The following is a 27781-nucleotide window of genomic DNA, read 5'->3' on the forward strand; positions in this document are numbered from 1 at the left end:
TAGCGCAGTGTGGCACTTTCACACATATTGTGTGTCTCTCGAAGCACCCACCGCCCCATTGGCCAGCTTGGAGAAAGCATTCTCTCTTTAAATCAGCTCTCCAAGCTAAGCCAGCTGGCGCCTTGGAGAATGCATCTAAAGCTAAAGTTGCTTTTTTCAATTCCACCCTTCCTCCATCTAGTTGCTTCCCTTCCTTCCTGCTCTCAAACATCTGAGTTCATGTCTTGTGGTTCTCAAATATCTGATGTTTATTTTACGTGGCTCTTAGGTTAAGCAAGTGTGGCCACCCCTGGGCTAGTGTGACACCCAGTCTGAGCTTCTGTGGGCGCAGTCCTGTGTCTCTCTGCCAGAAAACCGTGTTTTGCTTAGGAAGGAGCTTCTCATTTAGGTCCCAAATGGAACTCCCTATCTTTGCATGAATGGAGCAAAGTTTGAGTCCAGTGGTATATTTAAGGTCAACAAAGTTTTATTCTGAGTATAAGCTTTCATGTGCAAACGCACTTCTTCAGATACATTGAAACATAAGTCACCAACCATTACATATAGGTGGAGAGTGTTGCCAGGAAGGGCTAATTAGAGTTAGGATGCATAAGTGTAGCAAAGACTGCTAAAATTGGATTAAGCCAATTGGAAAGACCAGTGACCAGCAGCAAATTAGCATACAGCATAATAAAAGAGTTTACAAACAACTGAATGATAGTGTAATGAGATAAGCCAATATCTCTGTTAAGTCCTGGGGGTCTATTGCCCTGAGTGTTGGAATAACCTGTAGCTCAACAATCTCCCATTCTAGTGTTTCTGAAATTCCTTTGCCATAAAAAAAACTACTTTGAGGTCCCCTATTGAATGTCTTGGAAGGTTGAAGTGTTCTCCTACAGGTTTCTAAGTTCTGTGATTCTTGATGTCAGGTTTGTGTCCATTTATCCTTTGGTTTGACCTGTTTTCCCTATGTAGAGAACTGAAGGACATTGTTGGCATTTAATGTTAGAGATTATATGAAAGGTGCCATCTGTTGGACATTTACACATCTGCTATTTCTAGAGTCCCACTATGCAAATTGTAACATACAGATTTTATAATAACAGCTCTGACTAGTCTGATGCTGGTTGACAATTTGAGAATATCTTCTAGACATCCTGAAAGGTGTGGAATAGTTACTTATGTTCAGCAACTGTGATCTATTCTAAAGGAGTTGTAGCAAAAAGTATTGTGGCATCACGAAAAACTAATGAATTTAGTCTGCAAAAGCTTAAGACACAGTAAGTTTGTTAGATGGTACAGGACTTTTTTGTTTACCTATGGCTTAGTTCTCCTTACTTTTTGCAAATTTTATTTTATTCCTGCTTTATGCCTTGCCCTCTGCACTGCAAACACAACACAGAGGTCTCAAGGACTTTTCCAAGGACTTAAGGCAAAGACAGAATAAATTTGTATAGTGAACACACTTGCTAAACTTCATTTAGGCTTGCCTGTCTTTAAACTAACTTAACTAGGTGGGGTATTGTCTGATGATGTGTTCATGTGAAAAATCAGTTTATCATAGAGTATACCCTGATTGGAGGAGCTGTATTCCACCCAGTATAATACATGAGTTAGAAATGTGACTGGAGATTGCATACAGGTATCTCTTTGAGGAAATATTCAGCCTCAACTTAACATTATCATTACAGTTACAGACTGAAAGTATAGCCTCTTCTATTGAAAAAGAATAAGCATGCACATTACTAAAGAAACATTTGTTATATTCAGATATTACATGTTTACATGTGCAGTAAAACATTTAATGTATATACCCTTAAAAAGATAACAGGTGATGTGGTCCTCATACTCTCCATTGAATTTTTCCTCAAGTCACACTGACTGATATATCAAGCCATGGAGTGTCACAGGAGCAAGTCATATGCTTCAGTGTCCTTCCAGGCACATCTGCCTTTTAAATCTGAAGGAAGGATTTCATGCCCTTGGTCCTTTCACAGATGAAAAAAAAGCCCACCCTGAAAACAGCCCATTCCCATACCAAGAATTTCCATGCCTGAGTCCCTGCTTCCTCCACTAGTGCACATTGTTGAAGATTCTTTGCCAACTATTCATTTGTCTAGCACTAGCTTCCAAAGTAGGCATTTACATTTTTAAAAATATATGAATATTTAATTAATAGAGCGCTTAATCTCACAATGTATCTGATTGTCATTATTGTAGAATAGTTGCAACACAAACATACCAAGCAACATTCTTGGAGGGAGGAATGAAAGGAGAGTGGTACATTTACCTTTGGTATCCATGCAATTATGTAATGTTTACATGCGTGTGAAGTACATACCAAGAAGCCCGACTCTGGACTGGGGTCCCCCTACCTCATAGCTTTACCTTCTAGAGCAGGGGTCCCCAACCGCTGGGCCGGGTTCTGGTACTGGCCTGTGCGGCCTGTTCTCAATGGGCCGCACAGCCTCGTAGACCCCCTCGCGGCGCCTCCTCCCTCCTTCACCCCCTGGGCAGCCTCCCCGCCTTCTCCCCCTCCCACTGATCAGCTGATTGGCCGGGAAAACTGCAGCAGCAGCATCGCAGCATCGCTGCGGGAGAGGGTGTTTGAAGCGTTGCGGGGGGGGGGCGCCTGCCTGGGGCACCACGTGATTTCAGCTGCCGCAGGCTGCAGCGGTTTTTCCCCCACAGCTGTTTGTGTGTGTGGCCTGGGAGGACTTCACCACCTCTTCCCCGGCCTTAAAATGGTAAAAAGGGGGCAGGGGGGGGGCGGAGAGGAGGTAGCGAGGCTGCATGGGGGGGGGGGGATGATAGATCCAGGTGGACAGCCATGTTGGTCTGAAGCAGTAGAACTAGGGTTGCCAATCCCCAGGTGAGGGCAGGGGATCCCCCGGTTTGGAGGCCTTCTCCCCGCTTCAGGGTCGTCAGAAAGTGGGGGGACGGGAGGGAAATGTCTGCTGGGAACTCTATTATTCCCTATGGAGATTTATTCCCATAGAAAATCATGGAGAATTGATCTGCGGGTACCTGAAGGTCTGGGGAGACTGTTTTGGGGGGTTGAGGCACCAAATTTTCAGTATAGCATCTAATGCCTCTCCCCAAAATACCCCCCAAGTTTCAAAAAGATTGGACCAGGGAGTCCAATTCTATGAGCCCGAAAAGAAGGTGCCCCTATCCTTCATTATTTCCTATGGAAGGAAGGCGTTGAAAAGGTGTGTCGTCCCTTTAAATGTGATGGCCAGAACTCCCTTTGGAGTTCAATTATGCTTGTCACAGCCTTGATCTTGGCTCCACCCCTAATGTCTCCTGGCTCCACCCCCAAAGTCCCCAGATATTTCTTGAATTGGACTTGGCAACCCTGAGTAGGACAAAGTAGGAGTCAAGTTGCACCATTAAGAGGTGGCAAGGCTGCACAGGGGGGGAAGGAGAGAGGAGGAAAATGGGGAGGGGGGAGGAAGCGGCAAGGCTGTGCAGGGGGGCAAAGGAGGGAGGAGGAAAATGGGGGAGGAAAACAGGAGGGAGGAGGCGGCGCCGGCGAGGACAGGCTGAATTGAGCCCCGGCTCTTGAGCCGTGGTCAGCGGGCTGGCCCTGGAGCCAGTCCCTGGGGCCAAAAAGGTTGGGGACCACTGTTCTAGAGGGTCCAGAGAGTTAGGGTTAAACAAAGAAGCAACTCGCATTAAGAACACTTTACAAAGGCATCCCCATAATTTCTTCAAAGGACAAAACAGGCACACCAATAACAGGTGTAAAACAAGTGTTTATCTGCAGTAAATAGGATTGGAGCATACTGCAAAACCCCCTCACATAAGGGGAACAGGCCTGCTCATCTCAGTGCCAAGTTCACAATTATCTGATTATTCTAAAGACAGAAATTAAAAATTATGCATAGAAACAAACTGCAGAGAAATAATACAACTTGATTTGGGGATGGACATCTTGTATTTCTAACAGATAAAACAAAATATACTTTCTTTCCTCAGAATCTCAAAAGGCGGCGGGGGGGGGGGGGTTTGAGATATTTTAAATGCATATGTCAAAATAACATTTCATATAAATTATTAAGCTGTTTTGACATTTTAAAAATGAGTTTTCTTCTTAGAACTCTATTGCTATATTAAATAAAAGCTACAGAAGGCTGATCCCAGCCTGACAGCCTCTACTAGGCCACTTCATTTAAAGCAAATAAACATGTATATTCTACACAAGGAGTTAAAGCAGATTAATTTCAACATTCAACAAAATTTGGATTGACAGTGGAATCCTAAAAACACTTTCCTGGGAGTAAGTCCCATTAAGTAGATTTAAGACCTGCTTATGATTTCACTTTAAGGACCATATAAAGAAATGCCTGAAAGTCAACTTTCAATATGAAAGGAAATATGTCATAAAATGTTACCCCAGGGTATTTCTAAAGCACAGCCTGTCACCTTGTCTAAGTACAGTAGGTTTATTTCCTGCTGTAGCTGTGTGTAATATATATGAGGCAAAAATAATTGGAAGTCCAATTCTGAGGTGATACTATCTTTTAGAAGGATTAAACATCCACATTTCTGACTGAACTAAAAATGGCAGGTGACATTTATAAGTATCCATTCACATACCTCAGTTTTTCCATAAATATAGCTGGAAGAGTAATACTTGGCAGACACTCCAGAGAGTACATAATTTTATTACATAGCTCTCCATAAAAATAGTTTCCCTGCCAAAGTTAATGAATTATTGTACTAAAAGAACAAATTTAGTGAAAACTTTGTTTTGTATTGTGGCACGGAAACCAGCTGTTCAAAAAGAGTGTGAGCGTTCATTCAGTTTGCCTTTGTTAAAGTCACATTTCATTGTTTCAAAAAGCAGCTTCACCAGCTCAGTTTTCCCTCTGGCCACCATGGCTTTTGACAATTCAAGAACCTCAGCTGTGTAATGGCGGCACACCAGCTTAAGCTCCAGCTGTAGATGCTGCTTTGGGTATTTCTCCTCAGCCTTCTTTACCCAAAGCTCTACCTCCTGCATCAGCATCTCAGTGTTTATCCTCTTCTGACTGTACAAGTTAAGCAGTGTTTCCATCAAACAACGGAAGCTCTCTGTATACACAGAACCCACATCATCCAGTTCTATTGCCTGCTTGAAACATTTAATGGCATTCAGCTCTTCGTTTTTGATCCGTAGACATTTTCCCCTCAGTAACTGGATTTCAGGTAGGACATTCCCCAGGTCCAATTCCATAGCTTTGCCAAAGAACAGAAGGGCAGTATTCAGGGCATTTTCATCCACTAGGAAAAGCTCCTGCATAGCATCAACTCCCATGTAATAATAGACCTAAAAGAAGAACAGAAAAAGGGGATTGGAAGGTATGCTAAACTTGTGAATTCTGGCTTAGTAACTTTCTGGATATTTTGGGGTTTTGCTGGGAAGGACAGAGGGTGAGTTTGCACATAATAACATGCTTTGGAGAGCCGGTTTGGTGTAGTGGTTAAATGTGCGGACTCTTATCTGGGAGAACCAGGTTTGATTCCCCACTCCTCCACTTGCACCTGCTAGCATGGCCTTGGGTCAGCCATAGCTCTGGCAGAGGTTGTCCTTGAAAGGGCAGCTGCTGTGAGAGCCCTCTCCAGCCCCACCCATCTCACAGGGTGACTGTTGTGGGGGAGGAAGGTAAAGGAGATTGTGAGCCGCTCTGAGACTCTTCGGAGTGGAGGGCGGGATATAAATCCAATATCATCATCATCTTCTTCTTCTTCTTCTTCTTCTTCTTCTTCTTCTTCTTCTTCTTCTTCTTCTTCTTCTTCTTCTTCTTCTTCTTCTTCTTCTTCTTCTTCTTCTTCTTCTTCTTCTTCTTCGCAACTGGATTTTTACTGTGTAAGAATAGCAAAATCCACTTGCAAACAGTTGCCTTGTGAAAGCACCCAGAGTCTGGGAGGGAGCTCAACATGGGTACAATACCATACAGTCTCCTGTCTGAGGCTGCCATTTCCTCTAGGATAACTGATCTCTATTTTTGAAGAAAATATCTGAACTAAGACCCTATTTTAATACTTAAAAATGAGTGAATTAATACAAAGAGAGATGTTATCTTTGATATGCAACATTCAGGTTTAATGTTAATTAGCACTAGCAACTATTAAAGACTGTTAGGATAGGCCATGGATTTGCCCAGGGCATGTTTTTGTAGAAAAAGCCCAGCAGAAACTCATTTGCATATTAGGTTACACCCCCGGATGTTACCATTGTTTCACACAGGGCTTTTTTAACAGAAAAAAACCAGCAGGAACTCATATGCATATTAGGCCAAGTCAGCCGGAACTGCGTTCCTGTGCATTCCTGCTCAAAAAAGCCCTGGTTTTGCCTCTACTGGAGAATTTTGTCAACTGAAGCATTTATGACAGCCCAGCAGGATTTCCTCACCTTTTCCCACCTGTTGTAGCCCCAAAGGTCCCCTGAAATGCTACTTTTGTGGGACCAAAGGGCCCCCCAGAGCAGCATAAGGAGGGAGTCAGAGATCTGCAGCAGGAGGGATGAATAGGTGATGCCCCTCTCCATTTGTGGACATCCTCAAGTAGATCCAAGCCGCTATCTAGTTACTGCAGTTGCTCCCTAATATCTAAAGTGTGCATGAGTCATCACATAGTAATAAAGCAGAGGCCATATCCAGGAGGGGAAGCTGTGGTGGACTAGATATTGTCTGATAACCTTATATTGCTCATCCTTGATGAGATTCATATGCACAGGCCCTTTCTTAGTTTTTATTTATATTTATTTATTTATTTTATTCGATTTATATCCTGCCCTACCCCACCGAAGCGGGCTCAGGGCGGCTCACAACATAAAATTCTAACAATAAATCAAAAATTAAAATACATTAATAATTTAAACAGTAAAATAAAACACAATTGTCAGCGTGCTATGCTACAGTCTTCTTAAAATTCGGCTATTCAGGTATTCAGATATTCCGACATTCAGATATTCTGATGTTCAGATGTCGGTCAGTTGTATGCCAACCGGAAGAGGACTGTCTTACAGGCCCTGCAGAACTGCCCAAGGTCCCGCAGGGCCCTCACCTCCTCCGGCAATTGGTTCCACCAGCAAGGGGCTGTGATCTAAAAAGCCCTGTCCCTAGTTGACTTCAGACGGGCCTCCTTTGGCCCGGGGATTGCAAGGAGATTCTGAGAACCCGATCTCAGCACTCTCTGGGGAACATATGGGGAGAGACGGTCCCTAAGGTAAGCAGGTCCTAGGCCATATAGGGCTTTAAAGGTAATAACCAGCACCTTGTACTGAACTTGGTATATTATCGGCAGCCAGTGCAGTCACCAAAGCCCCGGCTGAATGTGCTCCCATCTAGAAAGCCCTAATAACAGCCGGGCGGCGGCGTTCTGCACTAGCTGCAACTTCCGGGTTCGGCACAGGGGCAGCCCCATGTAGAGGGCATTACAGTAATCCAACCTTGAGGCGACCGTTGCATGGATCACTGTTGCCAGATCGTCGTTCTCCAGGAAAGGGGCCAATTGCCTTGCCCGGCTAAGGTGAAAAAATGCAGACTTGGCAGTGGCTACTATTTAGGCCTCCATAGTTAGGGCAGGCTCCAATAGTACCCCCAAGCTCTTGACCCTGTGTGTCGCTGTCAAAGGCACACCATCAAGGGCTGGTAAGGGAATCCCCCCCCCCCGGTCCACGGCGACCCAAGCAAAGGACCTCTGTCTTCACTGGATTTCAATCCGCTCAGCCTGAGCCATCTAGATACGGCTTGTAATGCCAGGTCCAGATTTTCTGGGACACAGGCAGGCTGGCCGTCCATAAGTAGATAGAGCTGGGTGTCATCAGCGTACTGGTGGCAGCCCAGCCCATACCTCCAGGCAATCTGGGCAAGGGGGGCGCATGTAGATGCCACCGGACATCCCACAGAATGCTGGCGAGCATAGACAGAAGTCAATACCACCTAGATTGGACTGAGACAGCGCTAATAGTTTTAAATTGGTAAGTAAATTATGGTTTTATATGTTTTATTAAATTGATTGTTTTTATGATGTTGTGAGCCGCCCTGAGTCCGCTTGCGGAGAGGGCGGGATATAAATGTAAAGTAATAAATAAATAAATAGATGTTGAACAACATCGGGGAAAGTACTGCCCCCTGAGGCACCCCGCAATCAAGTGGGCACCTCCGGGACAATTCATTCCCGATCGCCACCCTTTGTCCCCGACCATCAAGGAAAGAGGAAAGCCATTGTAGAGCCAACCCCTGAATCCCTGCATCGGCGAGACGGCAGGTTAGCAACTGATGGTCGACCGTATTGACCGCTGCTGATAGGTCTAACAACATCAGTACCGCCAAGCCGCCTCGATCCAGATGCCGCTGAAGATCATCCACCAGAGCAACCAGCACTGTCTCCGTCCCATGACCCCGACAAAAGCCCGATTGATGGGGATCGAGAACGGAAGCATCCTCCAGGAAACTCTGTAGTTTCAACGCCACTGCCCTCTCAATAAGTTTACCCAAAAAGGGTAAGTTCGAGACCTCCCGATAGTGTGCCAATTCGGCCGGATCTAACGTTGGTTTTTTCAAGAGGGGGCGGACCACCGCCTTTTTAAGAGGTGCTGGAAAATGCCCTTCCATCAGGGATCTATTCATGATATCCCGTACAGGATACCTAAGTTGCCTCTTAGGTGTTATTTGTGGTTTTAAATGTCTACAGCCATGCTCATCATCTAGTCACTTTGACTACATTTTTGCAATAAGTAATCCATCAGTATTTTACTGTCACTTGGAACCACAACATAATTTCCACATATTGTCCTTGTTTCTAAAAATAACACAAGGAAGTATAAGCAATGAAAAAGTCTGAAGAATGTGGATCACTTACCTGGCCAAGGTTAAGGTATGTCTTCAGGCATGGATGTACCTCCATGACACTCTCAAGATCAGCTTTGGCATCAGAGAGGTTTTTATGGTCTGGCATTCCTCCCAAGCCCATCTTTACTCGTTCCAGGTCACGCAAATATAATTTAATTAGCATCTGAAAACAAGGATATTAAGAAGAAGAAGACAAAGAAGATGATGAAGAAGAAGAGATTGGATTTACAGCTCGTCCTTCACTACCTGAAGAAGTCTGAGTGGCTTACAATCTCCTTTCCCTTCCCTTCCCCACAACAGACACCCTGTGAGGTAGGTGGGGCTGAGAGCTTCCCCAGAACTGCTCTTGAGCAGAAAGCTCTGAGAGAGTTATGAGTGACCCAAGGTCACATCAGCAAGTGCATGCGGAGAACTGGGGCATCAAACCCAGTTCTTCCAGATAAGAGTCTGCACACTTAACCACCACACCAAACTGATGTAAGTCATTAGCTTCTTTGTTTTTAATGTCTTTTTCTGTGTTTTTCCTAATAAGCTTACCAACACTGGATGTGGATCTGAGGCTAGCCAGAAGTAGGGTTGCCAAGTCCAATTCAAGAAATATCTGGGGACTTTGGGGTGGGGTCAGGAGACATTGGGGGTGGAGCCATAAGCAAAGTTGTGACAAGCACAATTGAACTCCAAAGGGAGTTCTGGCCATCACATTTAAAGGAACCGCACGCATTTTAAATGCCTTCCCTACATTAGAAATAATGAAGGATAGGGGTACCTTCTTTTGAAGCTCATAGAATTGGACCCCCTGGTCCAATCTTTTTGAAACTTGGAGAGCATTTTGAGGAGAGTCATCAGACGCTATGCTGAAAATATGGTGCCTCTATCTCAAAACACAGCCCCTTTAGAGCCCCAGATTCCCTCCAGATCAATTCTCCATTATACTCTATGGAAATCGATCTCCATAGGGAATAATGAAGTGCCCAGCAAACATTTCCCTCCCAACTCCGTTTCTGATGACTCTGAAGTGGGGGAGGGCCTGCTTCCACCTGGGGATTGGCATCTCTAGTCATGTGTTGCTGAACTTCCAACTTCTTCAAAGTAACACAGAGCAATCAAAGGTTCAAGTTTACCTTTGACGTGGACGGAGGCTGAGCGTCTTGCCCGGAGACAAGAGGGGTGGCTGAACAGCTGACTAGCCGAGAGACCACAGGAGGGATTTCACCCCTTCCCCCCCCCCCAGATTGCCAGGCCACAGATGCCTCGAGTCATTGAACTGCACCCGAAGCTGTCATCACCTGCACTTGCACTTTAGTAACAACGATCTATGAATAACACCTATGGACAGTGCAATACTCACCCAAGAGAACATCCGGACTCACACCCCACTGATTGACCGATGGCCAGATCACTAATAGAATTTGTTATTATTACTGTTAATTAATTATTGGATCATTTTAATCAATCAATTGGTAACTGAATTATTATAATATATTTATATATTAGACTATATATATCTATATTTATAATCTTTTTAGCTTATTAATTAGGATCAGGTGGGAGGGATTATATCTTTTAATAATGCTAGGAATGAATGAATTATAGAAATTTTTAACTAATTGGTTGGAAAGTGGACAGGGACGGGTAATTAAATTAATTAATTTAAGATACAAGTAGTGGGTCTGGCGGTTGGGAATTGGAGGGGTTGGTGGGGGGGTAAGTTGGAACAGCAGGTGGAGATAAACTGGGAAGTGATACCGGTGAAGTTTTATCTTGGGCTGGTACAGATGTCCGGCCAAGGGATTCCAGTGCTCCTGGGGAGGGGAAGATAAGACGGCGGGAATAGACAGAAATATAAAGGAAGGAGACAAAGACAAAATGGGGCTCGGCCACCTTCCAGTCTACTTCCCATCCCAACGGTGGCAGGTAGTGGGGCCAAGAGGAATTGCTCGCCTCTGTCATTGGTGTTATGCAACGCCAGGTCCATAAATAATAAGACCATGACCCTTAGGGAGTTTCTGCTTCGGCAGGACGTGGACCTGGCTTGCGTGACCGAGACCTGGGTGAGGGACTGGGAGACAGTAGCTCTCTCCCAGATGTCCCCCCCCGGGGTACTCGGTCTTTCACCAATCACGGATTAGCGGGCGGAGGGGTAGCGCTACTCATACGGGAGGGTTACTCCTTTCGGGCTCTCCCGGACCCAAAGATTGATGGTATCGAATGCGCCGGTCTGGCATGGGATGTTGGAGAGGGGTTGGCAGTTTGGCTGGTGTACCGTCCGCCTAACGCACCAGCCAACGCCTTACCATCACTATTGGAGGCAGTGGCGGGCTGGGCGTTGGAGTTCCCAGGGCTTATGGTCCTGGGTGACTTTAATGTCCATGCTGATGACACGGCCTCCACTCAGGCGATGGACCTAGTGTCTTCCATGGTGACACTGGGACTCTCTCAATTTGTCACGACTCCCACGCATCAGGCCGGGCACACATTGGACCTGATCTTTGCATCCGGGATTTTGGTGAACGATATCGCCGTAGAAGCGGTTCCATGGTTGGATCACCTAGCCCTTAAAGGGTGGGATGCCACCCCAACCCTGTAGGGGCGGAGAGCCTATTTTGGCTCGCCCTCAGGGCCTGATGAACCCGGAACGGTTCCAAATAGCCCTGAGGGATCCCTGGCCCACTGGCGGTTCCCTCAATGACCTGGTGGAGACCTGGCAAGGCCAGCTATCCAGGGCCATCGACGAAATTGCACCTCGGCGCCCTCTGCGCCCTCGTATGAGGCTGGCTCCATGGTACACCTTGGAACTGCGCCAGCTGAAACAAGGGCTCAGACGACTAGAGAGGCAGTGGAGGCATACTCGGGATGAAGCAACGAGAACATCCTATAGAACGTTTATGAAGTCTTATGAGATGGCAGTCAAGGCTGCAAAGAAAGATTACTTTGCAGCCAAGATTGCATCTGCAAATTCGCGCCCAGCACAATTGTTTAGAATAATTGGAGATCTTATAACACTGCCACAAGGCAAACCAAATGTTAGAGAATTAGAGATTGGCTGTGAGGCATTTGCGAAATATTTTGCAGATAAAATCTCATTGCTCCGCCAAGACCTGCCTACCACATTAGATACAGTAAGTGAAATTGAGGCTCCGTGCCTGTCTTCGCGTTTGGTGCTGGACCACTTCGACCCACTCAGCCTGGAGGAAGTCGATAGAGTCCTCTCTGCTGCTCGCCTGAGAACATGTGATCTGGACCCCTGCCCCTCTCGGCTGATTAAATCTTGCCAGAGGGAGCTTAGATGTCCTTTACAGGACATCATAAATAGATCCCTCGCTGAGGGGCATTTTCCAACACCTCTGAAAGAGGCATTGGTCCGCCCTCTCTTGAAAAAATGTACAGCAGACCCGGCTGAATTGGCGAATTATCATCCGGTGTCTAATTTACCGTTTCTAGGTAAAATTATTGAGAAGGCAGTGGCGCTGCAGCTACAGAGGTTTCTGGATGACGCTTCCGTCCTGGACCCGTGCCAGTCTGGTTTCCGGCCGGGCCATGGGACGGAGATGGTGCTGGTCGCCTTGATAGATGACCTCCAGCGGCAACTGGATCGAGGCGGCGTTGCGGTGCTGATGCTGTTAGACCTGTCGGCGGCATTTGATACAGTCAACCACCAGCTACTGATGCGCCGCCTCGCCGACATTGGGGTTGGGGGGTTGGCCTTGCAATGGCTTTCCTCCTTCCTCCTAGGCCGGGGACAAAGGGTGGCTATTGGGGATGAGCGGTCCTAGAGGCGCACACTGGACTGTGGGGTGCCTCAGGGAGCAGTTCTTTCCCCGATGTTGTTTAACATCTATATGCGCCCCCTTGCCCAGATTGCTCGGAGGTTTGGGCTGGGTTGCCATCAATATGCAGATGACACCCAGCTCTTTCTGCTAATGGATGGCCGGCCTGACTCCGCCCCAGGGAATCTGAACCGGGCCCTACAGGCTGTTGCGACGTGGCTTAGGCTGAGTGGGCTGAAGTTGAATCCAGCGAAGACAGAGGTCCTTTGTGTGGGTCGCGGTGCTCTGGGAGGGGAAATAGCTCTCCCGGCCTTCGACAGCGCGCCATTGAAAGCAGTGAGCCAGGTAAAGAGCCTGGGTGTTTTACTGGAGCCTTCATTATCAATGGAGGCCCAGATAGCAGCCACTGCCAAGTCAGCATTCTTCCATCTGAGGCAGGCAAGGCAGTTGGCCCCCTTCCTAGAGCGTCGGGACCTTGCAACAGTGATCCATGCAACGGTCACCTCAAGATTAGACTACTGTAATGCCCTTTACTTGGGGCTACCTTTGTGCCGGACCCGGAAGTTGCAGCTAGTGCAGAACACGGCGGCCAGGCTATTGTTAGGACTCCCGAGATGGGAGCACATACGGCCGGGGCTACGTGGACTGCACTGGCTGCCAATTACATACCGGATACAGTACAAAGTGTTGGTCATTACCTTTAAAGCCTTATATGGCCGAGGACCGGCCTACCTGAGGGACCGTCTCTCCCCATATGAACCCCAGAGGGCACTGAGGTCAGCCGGAAAAAATATGATGACTATCCCTGGGCCGAAAGAGATCAAGCTCCAGAACACCCGAGCACGGGCCTTTTCAATCGCGGCCCCCGCCCTATGGAATCAGCTCCCTGAGGAGGTAAGGGCCCTGCGGAACCTGGATCAGTTCTGCAAGACCACCCTCTTCAAATTAGCATATACAGACTGCTGAATAATGCTGTTAATCAATGGATCCTCAACACGGCCCTGTCTAAGGACCTATGGCATCATGAAAATTATGCAAACTGACAGAAATTAGTGTCAAAATGCCATCATTACTGTCAGATTAAATTATATAATTTTAATTACATTGACTGGTTTTTAAAGAATGTTACATTTAAATGTTTTATGGTTAATTCAAAGTTTTATATTATTATTGTATTTGTATGAAGTGTTGTTAGCCGCCCTAAGCCTGCCTCGGCGGGGAGGGCGGGATACAAATAAAAATTTTACTTACTTACTTACCTTTCCTAAGCAAAAGACCTTTGAAAAGATTGTGCAACCAACAGAGGGTCTGGGCTGCTTTCACAGCCACTGTTCTGCCTGCTCCCCCCGCCCCCATTCAGCCTTAAAGACACAGACACACCATCCCAAGAGGAAGCCTTTGCAAGTGGAGTCTGACGCCTCCGGAGGTGGAAAGGCACATGGTGGCTGTGGGGGCGGGGCTTCCCCCCACCGGCCAGCTGACTGGGGGCAGGAAGGAGCCTGGGAAAGCGGAAGAACTCCCACTGGGACCTGGGGATTGGCAAGTGCTGCCAGAAGCCAATACAGCTGATACTGACAAAACAGGAACTGACTATAAGGGCCTTCCAGAAAGCACAAAGCTACCAGGACAAAACTGCTTCTTTTTGACTTTACCATCAAAAGGTGGTCTTTTCAATAATATCCAGGAAAGCACTGTTTTGAAAGCATGCTACATACCTTAGCGCGCATACAGTATGCCTGCCAGTTGAGTGCTGGGTCTGGCAGCTCATCTAAGGCCATGTTGCAGACAGCCATTGCCATTTCTTGCTTACCAAGAAAGTGGAAGATTTTTGCCAGACGGTTTAAAACAGGTGGATTATCTTTCGCTATTTCTATTGCCTTAAAAGCAAACATATGCACAAGACTTTTTATTAGTGAATTTTCACCTGCTGGATAGATTAGTTGGTTATATGTAGGAGAAATTTACTTGGTTATGTTCGCATACTAGACACAGCTACAGATGAAGAGATTGGATTTGTACCCTGTCCTTCACTCAGAGTGGTTTACAATCTCCTTTCCCTTCCCCTCCCCACAACAGACACCCTGTGAGGTAGGTGAGGTTGAGAGAACTCTCAGAGAGCTGCTCCTGAGAAAACTGCTCAAGGAGAACTATGACTGGCTCAAGGTCACACCAGCAGCTGCATCTGGAGGAGTGGGAAATCAAACCTGGTCGTCCCAGATTAGAGTCCATACTCTTAACCACTATACCAAACTGGCTCCTAGAAGGACTAATAATGGATTTGGCATGATGTCTACTTTGGAATAGAAAACCAATTGATAAAAAAGAACCAACTGATAAAAGAAAAGTCCTCATATTAACAGTTCAGTGGCAAGACACAAATTGTGGCTTACAATTTGAGGTGTTTAATACATTTTCATAGACATATTTCTACAAGGATACTTGGACAAGGTTTTTTTTTTAATTGAGTAATTGTTACAGGAATGCTTGCACAAATCTAGGAACTTGTATATTTGGCTGCTGAAGAGTTTTTTTGGCATGTCTAGATAAACAGATTTAAACTGTATTTAGATGCACTGTTTCCTTTAGTCAGCTAAAATTACAGCTGGTGGATATATGTTCAGTATCTATAGCCACATGAGCAAGTTCATGTTTTGCAGCATGACTGTATACATAGGAAGGGAACAGCAACTTTTGTCATCACAGCCATCGGGGAGGGACGGTGGCTCAGTGGTAGAGCATCTGCTTGGTAAGCAGAAGGTCCCAGGTTCAATCCCTGGCATCTCCAACTAAAAAGGGTCCAGGCAAGTAGGTGTGAAAAACCTCAGCTTGAGACCCTGGAGAGCCAAGGGATGGTGGCTCAGTGGTAGAGCATCTGCTTGGGAAGCAGAAGGTCCCAGGTTCAATCCCTGGCATCTCCAAAAAAAGGGTCCAGGCAAATAGGTGTGAAAAGCCTCAGCTTGAGACCCTGGAGAGCCGCTGCCAGTCTGAGAAGACAATACTGACTTTGATGGACCGAGGGTCTGATTCAGTATAAGGCAGCTTCATATGTTCATATGTCCTTCATACTATTTTTTTTTCAGTTCCTCCAAGACCACATCCAAACATGAAATACTGATATTCCATCTAAGGGACTCTCCACCTAGGTATTTAGAACAATATGAGGAATAATGAGTATGTGTAGGTTTAATTTTTTTTTTAAAGTAAAGGAATCTTGGAATGCTGCTGGTTTGGGTAATGGTCATTTTCTCTGTATTACAGCAATGATATATAAATCTACCTTTCCAAAGCAGTCAAGAGAGCCATTCCCAGAGTAACCACAGTCATGAATGCCCATGGGAGTAGTTGAGAATGTTTCTGTCCTTTCAAGTAATATCCCAAGATAACACCAAGATAGAGCTAAAATGAAAAGGACAATGGCATTCAGAGTATATCAAGGCACAAGAAAATTATTCGGAAATAATGTATAATGGTCAAAAGAAACCCCAAATTAATTATAGTGAATTATGGTGGAAGATTCCTGAGGGTCTTTTATATCCATGTAAAGAAAAGTATCTTCCTTCCCAGATGAAGATACAAGTCACTTTTGAAAATTAACAGAAGCTTGACTCACTGGCTTTGAGAGTTACAGCAACATGAACAATAGGAACGTGTTTGTGCATAAATAGCTCTTCTGCCCGTTGGCCATGAATCCTTACTCTTGCAGATGAATAGCCCAGGGCTTTTTTTTGTAGAAAAAGCCCAGCAGGAACTCATTTGCATATTAGGCCACACCCCCTGATGTCAAACCAGCTGGAACTGTGTTCCTGTGCATTCCTGCTTTTAAAAAGCCCTGGAATAACCCAATTTCTTGATTTGCTTGTAATAGTTTTACATATAAGCTGTCAAAAATCAGAACTACACAGAGTTATGTTGTTGTATTGAAAAGATTATTCTTACCTCTATAATTTAAATTAGAAGATTTAAGGACTTGTTGAAGCAAAATCAGTGTCCTGTTGAAAGCTGGCAACCTTTTATCCTCATCATTACCATTGTTCAGCCACATTCCATCCAATCTACAATAGAGAGAGAACTGCTATTTTACTTCTCCACATGTGCAGACATTTATTTATTTATTTATTTATTTATTTATTTATTTAAGATTTGTATCCCGCCCTTCCCACAAGTGGCTTATAATAGCAAAGTCAGGATATCTTTGGATACTTAAATCCAATAACTGGAGTTGTTAACAGGCAAGCCAGATCTTTCTAGTAGCCTGAAATGGGCCCCAAGTTTGCAGAAAACTGTAAAATCTAAAAAAAATTACACTGGGTGGTTTTAAAAAATTCAAAAATGATAAAAGGAGTGCATGGAGCTTTAAGCAACAGATTCTCTCAGTCGCTATTGCTAGGCAACCACAGTATTCCAGGCTTCAGTTTCTGTGAGTAAAAAAGCAGAGGGAGGGGGCATGGTCCTCTCCAGGTCTATTTTGGCATTGGGGCCAGGCCTGGTAGGGTTGCCAGCTACAGGTTGGAAAATTCCTGGAGACTTTGGGGTAGAGTCTGAGGAGGGGAGGGTCTGGAGAAGGGAGAGACCTCAGCCAAAAATAATGCCATAAAGTCCACTCTCCGAAGCAGTAATTTTCTCCAGTGGGACAGAAGGTATGAAGAATGCTGATTTCTGTCTTATATGGTGGAGGTGTAGCAGAGTGGTAATTCTTTGGAAAATGGTGCATGGAATAATTTATGATGTGTGGCTCATTGAACTTTCAGTATGTCCAGGAACTTTTAAAAATTGAATTACAAAGAAACAGGGCAAATAATCATATTGACAGGAGCAAGAACAGTTTTCAAGAGGTACTGAAGGTCCAATTATTATGTAGTAAATGAGGATGGCTGCTAATAGTATGGGATATACTGAAGATTATAAAACTGATTGTGCTACAAAGTTCTAGGAGCACTAGATACAGGGAAGAAACCTGGATGCCCTTAGTACATTTTTTGGAATCAGAATTGATGTAATGTGGCTTAGGTGATATGAAATGGATTGATCAAAGGTTTAAAAAAACATCATGATTACCACTTAAAAGTTTATTAGAATATGCTTTAATATACACTGTAAATTTCCCACCATGGGAAAGGGCGAAATATAAATCTACTTAATAAATAAATAATAAATAAATAAAAATAAGAAAAATTATTTGCAGTTTAGAAAATAGCTGGAAACAATGCTAGTTTCTCATTTGCTTGCTGTATTTAAAACAAAAGAACATATTTGAAACTGTACCTGTATTAAGTCACTTTAGGAAGTGTGAACAGTTTTTATCCTGGTTCCTCCCAGGGCTTATTTTGAGCAGGAATGCACAGGAATGCAGTTCCGGCACCAGGGGTTTGTGGCCTAATATGCAAATGAGTTCCAGATGGTCTTTTATTCTACAAAAAACCCTGTGTGAAACAATGGTGACATTGGCGTATGGCCTAATATGCAAATGAGTTCCTGCTGGGCTTTTTCTACCAAAAAAGCCCTGGTTCCCTTCAATTTCAACTCTCAAAACGTAAACATATTTTTCTTCCCCTCTCTCCCTCTGTAAATCCTCCACACAATTACATATGCTTTGGGAGTCCTCCTTGTTTTTCCTAAATTGGTTTGCAATAAGTGTTTTTTTATTTTATTTTTTTGCACCTGAGCAGATTTGTATTTAGCAGTCTAGACATACTCTGACAACTGCTGGAACAATGTAACTTTAACGTCTGTATGATCAAATTGTGTCCTCTTTTTTGTTTTTTCGGGGGGGGGATATTTGTTGTATTTATAGACCTGGAAGATATTCAGGGAGGTGGCTGAATAAAGCCTGCCCCTGGCTGCTGGTATTCCAGGGAGGTCTCTAAGTACTTTCCAGGGGTGACCCTGCTTAGGGTTCAAGATCTGATGAGATCAGGCTTGCCTGGGATATCCAGGTCAAAGCCAAATTGTGTCTTCCTGAAGAATTAGTCCTTAAAGTTCCTACAGCATGGTAAGGAAAGTATTTGCCAAGGGTCATGGATGTCCCAGATATTTAAACCTTATAGCTTTAGGATAGGAACTATGTGCATGTAATATCAGCATGGCCAGTGTGGTGGGTTAATGTGTATCAAATGGGGAGTGGGGCAATTTTAAGTGAACATGGATGCTGAGCATTTCTCCTACCATGCTTCACTTCTGAAACCAACTTACTTGTTACATTTTTATTCCACTTTTAAGGAAAAACTGGATCATGGGAATCCAGTGATGATTAAATAAAAGGTACCCTTCTTCCCAAGAGTCCCACTGACAGAAAATCAACCAGGGGGAAAGTTGCATGTAAAAAAAAATAGCAAGAAGAGATCAAGCTCACAGAACTGTGAGGAGAAACTTTTGTGGACTTTTCTCTTCAGCCCACCACCATCAAAATCCACAGAAAGGATTCAGACTACTCCAAAAGTTCTGACAACCCCTGTTTTCTGATGATTCTACATAGACTTGATTGGTTCATTATTCATTTCTGGCTCCCAGTGACTTCCAACTTGTAGTTCACAACTGACATCCTAGATTGATAGTATATTCTTGAATCCCTGTACGACATGTCAAACTAAAAGCCCTAACAGATTTATTTTAAATATTTTTATAACATTTCAAATATTACTATTTGCACAGTAATATGTTTCAGCTTCTAAAAGATGTTTTTGGCAAGCTTTCTAGCAGGCAACTGGTTTTGAGGGGGGTTTTATGCCAGTGACATTGTGCTTTCATGAGAATTGTTTCACTTTTATGCAAAAATGTTTATGAAGCTTGATGTGTAAAATAGCTGGAAAAAGCTATGTATAAAATCTCTTGATGTCTTTGATCTGATTGGTTTGCAGTTGTATGTGGAACCAGCTGCTAATTAACACAGTATGACTTCATTCAGAAATAATGAGAAAACTAAAACTTCTAATGACATGAACAAACTTGAGGGATCTTGGTCTTGTGCACTCCCTCTCTCCTTCTGTTTGCACTAGGAGTTTGTGCTCAATATAAACTGAACCTCAAAAATACCCAATTAATACCTTATCAGTATTCATCAGATATTTTCTCAGCTGGTTACCAAGTGGACTTTGTTGGGACTGCTGGAAAGCCAGAGGAACCAGCCCAGGATTGGAGGGGGTGGCAGGAGCTGACAGCTCTGCATTCCCTTGGCTGGAGCTGGCTCCTCTGTGCAGCTCAGCTGAAAGCAAGCCCACGATCACCTGCAGCAGTACAGAGCTCCTACCACTCCACCTGATCCTCTTGGTTTACTTCTCCTCAGATCTGTTGGACCAAAAAATTCAGGAATCTCAAATATTTGCTGAATTCAAATATCACACCAGTATTGTGGTTTGGGAATATTAGGAAATACCAGAATTTTTTAGATTCAGTATATATCTGAACCCAAAAAATACTGGGATTTTTTTTTGGCACACCCATACTTAACCAGCTAATGAAATTCTGCTTTTGTGGCAAATCATAGTCACTGCAAGTGAATCACAGATTTTGATTTGCCCTCTTCCACACAAACCAGAACCCAAAACAGGAACATGTTTTGGAATCCTAGACTGCAAAAAAAGAATACAAACCACAGTTCGTGGTTCAGATGTAGTGACAATTATAGTTTGCCCCAAAAAGGTGGTCTTTCATTAGTAGGCTGTGTGTGTAGTTACAAGAAGGGAGCATGTGAGTCTGAGGATGTCCACAGTTGTGCATGAGACAACAAACCATCGCTCATTATATTTAAATCACATCTATTAATAATATTTAAAGCCTTCCACAGCCTGGGACCAATGTATCTGAAGGACCACCTCTCCCCTGAAGAGCCCTACACTCAGCCAGTCAACACCTGCTGTTTATCCCTGGCCTGAAAGACGTCCGATTAGCCTCAACCAGGGCCAGGGCATTTTCTACCGTGGTGGAACATGCTCCCTCTTGAGATCAGGGCTCTGCCAGACCTTTTACCATTCTGCAGGCCCTGCAAAACGCAGCTGTTCTGCCAGGCCTATGGTTGAGGCAATGAGCTTCCATGTCACTTAGTCTCCCTAACATGGGCTTCTCTGTATGGGCCAGCTTTGAGAAGTTCGTGCTTAGCAGCACTGATCTCTGACTGTGTTTTCCTAACTGATGGCTATTTTAAATGTTATTTTAACTGTTTAATATACTCATGTTTTACCTAATTATGTTATTTATACGTTGTAATGTGCCCTGAGCCTGCTTGCAGGGAGGGCGGAATATAAATCAGCTAAAATGAATGAATGAATGAAATATAGCCCAGGCTAGCCTGATCCTGTCAGATCTCAGATCTCTGTGACACAGAGGCAGGCAATGGAACACCACTTCTGAAATGTCTCTTGCCTGAAAAACAAGTCTAACTTGCCACGTGGTGGTGCATAACACTAAAGGAACTTGAACTTCTGGCTATCAGACAATCTTTGGATCTCCTGGGTATTCTACACACAAGCCATATGATAATTAATTTAGGACTTCAGCAGTGGGAAGTAACCCTATCCTTATCTTTGCATTGTCAACAGTGAGCTTATTTCAAATGAATATTTTGTTATGTGCAGTGGAACTTCTGGATTTATGGTTGATATGTTCTAAATGGGTTGGGCTGTTGAATGATTCCTGAGCAAAGAACAAATTACCTTTAAACTTACACATAATATGATCTTGACTGTGGCCCTTTGAATCAAAGCTGCAGGGCACTGTCCTAGACAATTAATTTATTGTCTGACAGTAAACAGAGGCAATACTTTGAGTTTGTAAATTAATTGAAATATGTATTTCCTCTAATGAATACTTGAATTTACATGTGCATTGGTTTAATATATCCATGAAAAAGCAGAGTTAATTTGTGTTGCCCTGTAGTTTGAATTAAGTAAATTACAGTACAATCCTAGTGGTAGTCTGTAAACTGCCTAGAATAGCAATTGAACTCTACAGTGTCTCAAACTTTGATTGCTGTTAATTTTTACCTGTTCCCACTACTTCTAGGCATTAGCTCAACAATATTTTCTTTCTTAACAGGAACTAGTAATATCTACCATAAAGGTGGCACAGGGTAAGTATGTACAGTGTAGAAAGCTGGTCCCTTTGGGGTATGCTAGCAGAACATCACCATGATATTGACTTGAAGTCATGCCAGTGTAATCCCATGGGTTAGTGGGGGAAACAGAGCACACCTGGCAAATCCAACCATTACTACTGCTAGCCAAACACTCATCATCACTTTTGCTTGCTGGACCACAGCTGCATGGAACAGCCCAAACAGAAACTTCAGATGGCATTCCAGGGCAATTTCCTAAAAGGGATGGGTATGTACTGGCTCAGTGACTACACCATCTCTACCATATTGGAAGCCCAAAGGGAGTGTAGAGATACAGGGATTTGAAAAATACCTATGTGGCACCTACTGCTTGAGCCAGCTTGCTCATTGTTGCTTCTGCAGAACATTACACATTGTCCTCATGTATATTTTGGCTCTTTCCAGGAAGCTCTCCAACAGGAGTGGAAGCAAGGATAGGATCCCATTCATAGTGCAGTGACAATGACCTGCTGAGCCTACCACATGACCAACAGCAGCAACAAAATAAATTCCAGCATTCACTCAAACTACTACTAGTCAACCTACTGCTATTCTTTAAGAGATAATCTTATGGCTGACTTTCTTTTGGGAGTCCTGACTTACCTGATGTGCAGTGTGGCCATCGTGAAGTACCAGCTTCTTTTCTCCTCCAAAGGAATCTGCAATAAAGAAAGGTAAGTAGAAAAGGAATAGCTGCATTCCTGCAAAGAGCTTTGCAGATATAATAGTTCCAAGAAACCAAGGATTCCAGCGACTGGCACTGTTCTCACTGAACATGGTCAGTAATATATATATATTTTTTGTGGGGGAGGGGGAGTATTTTTGTATTTCTTGTATGTGTGTATATATCTGGAAGTCATGTCAACCTCTGGGGACTGACCACTATTGTGGGCCTGGAGGATATTCAGGGAGGTGACTGAAAAAGACTGCACCCACCTCTTGACTGGGTATTTCAATGACAGTCTTCCATCCAAGTACTCAGGGCCAGTGCTACCCAGTAGGCTAGGCCAAGTAGGGTGCCACTTGGCCACAGGGGTGGTGGGCACCCCTCCTCCTCCTTGTGTGCACAGCCCTGCTAGACTGCCTTGAGAGGGAGAGCCTGCACTTCCTTGCTGCACCACCCTGCTACCCTGGTGCCCCTTCCCTGCCACCACCTCACTCACCCTCACTGCCACCCACCTCTCCACCACCTGCCTCTGCTGTGGGCAGGCAGCAGGGGGTGCTGCGGGCAGTAGTGGTGGGGTGGCATGGCAGCGGGTATGCTCGGAATTGCTTGAATCTCGATACACACCCTGCTTCTGCTTCTTTCTAGAGTGAACAACCTTCCAGTTTCCTGTGTTTCACTCCCTCCCCATACACCTTGGTTGTTTTTACAGCTCTAAAGAACTGATTCAAGTAGTACCGTTTTCGCACACAGCTAACCTCACAGTCACAATCCTGTTCCCTCCGCAGCGTCCGGTCGGATTTCGCACCATCTGTGCCGGAGTTACAGGAAGTGCCGCGGCTTTTGCGTAGCAAACGTAAACCGCTAAAACCCAGTTTACATTTGCTATGCAGAAGCTGCGGCACTTCCTGTAACTCCGCCGCAGATGGTGGGAAATCTGACTGGATGCTGCGGAGGGAACAGGATTGTGACTGCGAGGTAAGCTGTGTGCGAAAACGGTATAGATTTACACCTGATTCTAAAGGGAGGCACAAGAGTGAATAGGAAGCTGGGTACTGGGGATGGGGGTTTGGGATTTGGGGATGCCCCTAGTAGCAACACTGCATGCAGAGTTACTTGCGAGCAGCCCCATGAAGCTACATCAGAGGGTGCGGCTGAGGGCAGCCTGGATGAAGTCTGGCCGGTCTGTCTGCATCTGGGTGCGGAGCCTGGAGGGGAGGACAGGAGGAAGAAGCTTTTCTCATTCATTTGTCTGCAGTACTGAAAGGGTTACAGTGAGTCAACTGCTTCCTGGAGAGGCTGGGCAAGGGGGGTGGAAAGGAAAGAGGAAAAAGTCTTTGCTATTGAATTGTCGAAGAGACAAGGAGGGTTTAAGGTTTGCAACAGAGAAGGAAGGTGCAGGCGGGGGATGGGTCATGTCCAAACAAGGTGGATGGTAGAAGCCACTGGTGGATCAATGGGGAAAATGGGCAGACAACAAGTCATCCAGAAGTGGTGCCAGCTACATCCTCCTTTCTTCCCCAGCCATTGCCACTTTACTCTGTCTCCACCAGGGCAAGTTGACTGCAGAGGGAAGGGGAGAGAAGGAGGCGGTGGCACAGCTGTTGCTCCCCCCGCCCTTCTCTCTTGTTCTGGGAGGTGGATTGAGGAAGGGAAGATGGTGGGCAAGTAGCAGCGACAAGGTGCTGCTGCCCCGGTCTGCACCAGAGAGAGAGAAGGAGGGTCAGTGAGCAATGGCATCCCGGGAGAAGAAAGGCACACTCTCCTCTGGGAACACTGAACTGCTGTGCCAAACTAGCCCTCTGCAAGAAGCTACACCTAGTGGAATTTCCTCTTTTTCCTGAAAGGCCTGTAGCACTCCAGGGCAGGCCGGGGGGGGGGGGGCGGCAGCAGGGTGCCCTGGCCTGGCTTTGCCTGGGGGTGTGGGGGAGGAAGGGCAGTGGTGGCAGGGTGCCTTGGCCTAGGGCACAAAAAACCTGGCACCAGCCCTGCAAGTACTAACCACAGTCATCCCTGTTTAGCTTCTAAGATCTGACAAGATCAGACTTGCTTAGGCTATCCAGGTTAGGGCAGTAATATCATTCTTGAAGTGCAAGCTGTAAACATGAGGCAGGATGCCAATCTTTAAACAAGTAGGAAATATGCAGTGAAGTTTCATCAGATACAGTCAGAACATCAGCTGCCAGATGCTTTTTACAACAAAGCAAGAATCAGCCTCAGATCATATTGCCTCCTTTCCCCCCCTTTAGGTCTTATTTGGAAGTACAACACCTTTATAACAGTAGTCTTTTTTGTTGCTGAATAAAAGCTGTTTTCCCATGGTAAATGGAAAAGGCAGAGTCATTTAAAACATGTTTGAATGTTTGTTGTTGTTTGCTTCACCTGAAACTACCTTATACTGAATCAGACCATTGGCCCATCAAGGTCAGTATTATCTACTTGGACAGGCTGCAGCTCTCCAGGGTCTCAACTAGAGGTCTTTTACATCACCTATCACTTGATCCCTTTCACTGGCAATGCCAGGGATTGAACCTGGGACCTTCTGCATGCAAAGCAGAGGCTCTTCCACTGAGCCACAGCCCCTCTGAAGGAACTATGTTTGAGTGTTCTCTGTGTATTCAGTGGTTACATTGCTTTGTGTAGTTTCCCAGATACATCTTTTAAAAATGAGCAAAAGGCATGCCGAGTGAATGGTGTGCAACCTACAAACTATATAGAACACATCTGAAAGTAAATCTGTCATTATTTGGCAAAACTGCAACAGAACGGCTGCAGTCCTTGTGGTAAAGGAGTTTCTTTCTTGCTGTTGTATCTGAAGAAGTGAGGTCTGTCTCTGAAAAGGTCTTGCTTAAATCAACATTGTTAGTCTTTAGGTTGCCACTAGACTTCTGTTTTGTTTTCCAACAATGAACTACCTTGGTTACCCAACTGGTTAGTTCTATGTACATTTACTTGGGAGTAAATTCCATTGAAGAGGCAGGATTTACTTTTAAGTAAGATTAATTATCTTCGCTGAAACAAGCCTGCCGATATGGCTGAAAGATGGAATTTTCTCAGCTTACAAAAAGTAGAGCAATATTTTTATTTGGCCTTGCCAAAGGGGCAAATATACCACAAGAAATTTTTAGTGTTGCTTTTCAAAGTGCCTATTTTTGGTTCTTTTCATGTCTTAAGAAGTTTGCATGCTGACCATTGGCAGTTTAAAGATAAATACTACCCAGCCTCAGTGCAAACACTAAGCTTTAGCAAACAGAGTTCCATCTCAGGCACCTGCCCTTTTTGTGAGTGATTATTGCAAGAGAACTATAAACTAGGCATACAAAAGGTTGCACCTTTTTTAGATAGCAGACAGGAACCAAAAAGCATCTACTCTGAACACTGAAACTACTAGAAATTGGTGCAGGGATCTTGGGGTATTTATTGATCCACTAGCAGTCCATATCTAGACCTTTTGTCCTATATTTCCCCTTTGCATGTGTCCACTTTTGGGCTTTAAAAAACAGATGCAAATGTTTTCTTTATGCTTGCAAGACATTTGACTCTACCACTGAGCTACAACCCCTCGTTATCTGTCTTAACTCCTTTCCTCTCTACCCTGTCCTTAATAAAATAGTAACATAAAATGTATGATTGTCTACCTGCTTCCCATAAGCAAGAGCCTTCCCATAGAGAGCAAGGCCGGCTGTCAGTTTCCGCAGCTTCTCTTCTTCATTCATCAGTCCAATATCAAATGTATATGCATAGCCCTGCTCTGCTAAGCACCGGGCAGCTCTGAGCTGGGGATCCCCTGGAAGCTTGTCACTGGAATCCATGCCCATGAGGTGGGAAAGTCTCTTGGTGCACTTAGCCACTTCTTGCTCATTGTTTAGTTGGTCATACACATAGGCCAGATTGGCCCAGGCATTCAGATTCTCCAGGTCCTCCTGGATGATGTGGAGGAAAATCTCCTTGGCATGCTCCATGTCCTCCAGGTAGAAAGAAAAGACTCCAAGGAGGTTTCTGATGGCAAACTGCTGGGAGCCAGTTTCAAATTCTAATTCATAGGTTAAGCTTTCTCGTTTTAACTTCAAGTCTCTCCCTTGGAAATTCATAGGTGAAGAGGATTCAAAATTCAAATTCATATCTAGGTGAAAGTGACCAGGAATATAATCCATCTCATCAATGAGCGTATCAATATCCACGTCGGGTTCCTCCATTTTCCTACTAAGAAGAATATCAGCTGCTCCAGTTTTTCTTAACCAATGTGTTTGCTTCTCTGCTTTTTTTCTGCTGCTTCCTCATAGAATGTTTGACTTTCTACCTCCTGCACCTTTTTCTTTACCTGTATTTCTGGTTTAACTGATTCATGTGGTGTCCGGAAAGGGTTCTGAAAGGGAGGAGCGCAACAGAATGCCTGTCATTCCCCAGCCAGCCCGCTGTTCAGGGTTGTCATTTGTGCAGTGAATGACAGAAAGCAAAGGCCAGACAAAGCCCTAGTTCAGTTGATCCCCCTTGTTTGTCAGTAAGGGGCAAGACAGCAAGACCTGGCATGATGTCATAGTGTGCAGACAGTACAAAGACCAGCCTCTTGATGGCATAAAACATTCATTAGCCTGCAAAGTATTACAAGAGCTCTGTTATTTTGTTCTCTTTGAATTGTATTTCAGTTTATTAAAGCCTAACATGCCTTTCGAAATAGGCTAGCCTGAGAGATTGTAGATCACACTTCTATAATTCCCACTCCATTACCACCAGTGTTTTAGAACACTTGGAATGTAGCCCTAGATTGTGGGAATACTGTTGTCTTTTTAAATATTCATTTTATTTGTGAATATGTAATCAAACGGGCTCATCCAGCAGGTAGCATGGCTACTAACTTCCAGAGGCTGAACTCTAGTTGAGGTGGCTCCCTATAAAGTCTCTCTCTTTATCCTTTTCAGAACTGCAGATCCAATTAGGGATGGGACTAACTGAATCACAAACTGATATGCCAGTTTGTAAGTGGAACCTGTTCATATTGGGTTGTGAGCCCTTTAAAGTTTAAACCCTTACTTTTTGCTCCCTGTGGCTTTTGTTTGGTACTTTTTAAAGCTATGAGCCATTTAAACCAAACAGCTATTTTTCGTGAACCTCTCAAACCATCATGAACCGCATCAAAATTTGTGAAAGTTCATGCTGGTTCTTCAGTTTGCGAACATTGCTTCATGAACCACAAAATGGCCAAAATTCATGATGAACTTTAGTTCATCGGCTGGTTCATGCCCATTTTTAGAACCAACTCCAAACTGTTTCTCAGGCTCTTCATAAGTTCCAGGGACTGATACTTTCCCTCAAGCTGTAATGGCTGTCACCTTCTGAAGGTTGGTTTCAGGGAAAACTGAGCCACTTAGCCATTAGCAAGAGATCAGTGTAACAAAGAACAGTCAGTCAGCAGTCTTCTGTGCCCATCATATCTAGTAGGTGC

At 44.6% G+C, this 27781-nt stretch overlaps 1 protein-coding gene and 1 non-coding gene across 2 annotated transcripts; both read right to left on the bottom strand.

The window, feature by feature from the left end:
* Window positions 1-4629: 4629 nt before the first annotated feature.
* On the bottom strand, window positions 4630-26579 carry TTC22 (tetratricopeptide repeat domain 22). Its single transcript, XM_060231877.1, has 7 exons — window positions 25977-26579; window positions 22278-22333; window positions 16526-16641; window positions 15867-15985; window positions 14305-14466; window positions 8833-8985; window positions 4630-5293 (listed from the first exon to the last, which is right to left on the bottom strand). Exons 1-7 carry the CDS (start codon window positions 26532-26534, stop codon window positions 4763-4765), a joined length of 1695 nt encoding a protein of 564 aa, XP_060087860.1. The 5' UTR covers window positions 26535-26579; the 3' UTR covers window positions 4630-4762.
* Window positions 24850-24921, bottom strand: TRNAA-UGC (transfer RNA alanine (anticodon UGC)). Its single transcript has one exon. It is a non-coding gene; the product is annotated as a tRNA-Ala (tRNA).
* Window positions 26580-27781: the final 1202 nt, after the last annotated feature.

This window comes from Heteronotia binoei, chromosome 2 (assembly GCF_032191835.1).
Source record: "Heteronotia binoei isolate CCM8104 ecotype False Entrance Well chromosome 2, APGP_CSIRO_Hbin_v1, whole genome shotgun sequence".
Taxonomy (NCBI): Eukaryota; Metazoa; Chordata; class Lepidosauria; order Squamata; family Gekkonidae; genus Heteronotia; species Heteronotia binoei.

What these genes read in the sequence shown, in the direction of transcription:
- TTC22 (XM_060231877.1), bottom strand. Translation starts at nt 26,534, where the DNA reads ATGGAGGAACCCGACGTGGATATTGATACGCTCATTGATGAGATGGAT. An exon ending in CTCTTGCTTATGGGAAGCAG is followed by an intron (nt 22,334 to 25,976) that starts GTAGACAATCAT and finishes TCTTTATTGCAG; the next exon opens with ATTCCTTTGGAGGAGAAAAG. An exon ending in ATGGCCACACTGCACATCAG is followed by an intron (nt 16,642 to 22,277) that starts GTAAGTCAGGAC and finishes TCTCTATTGTAG; the next exon opens with ATTGGATGGAATGTGGCTGA.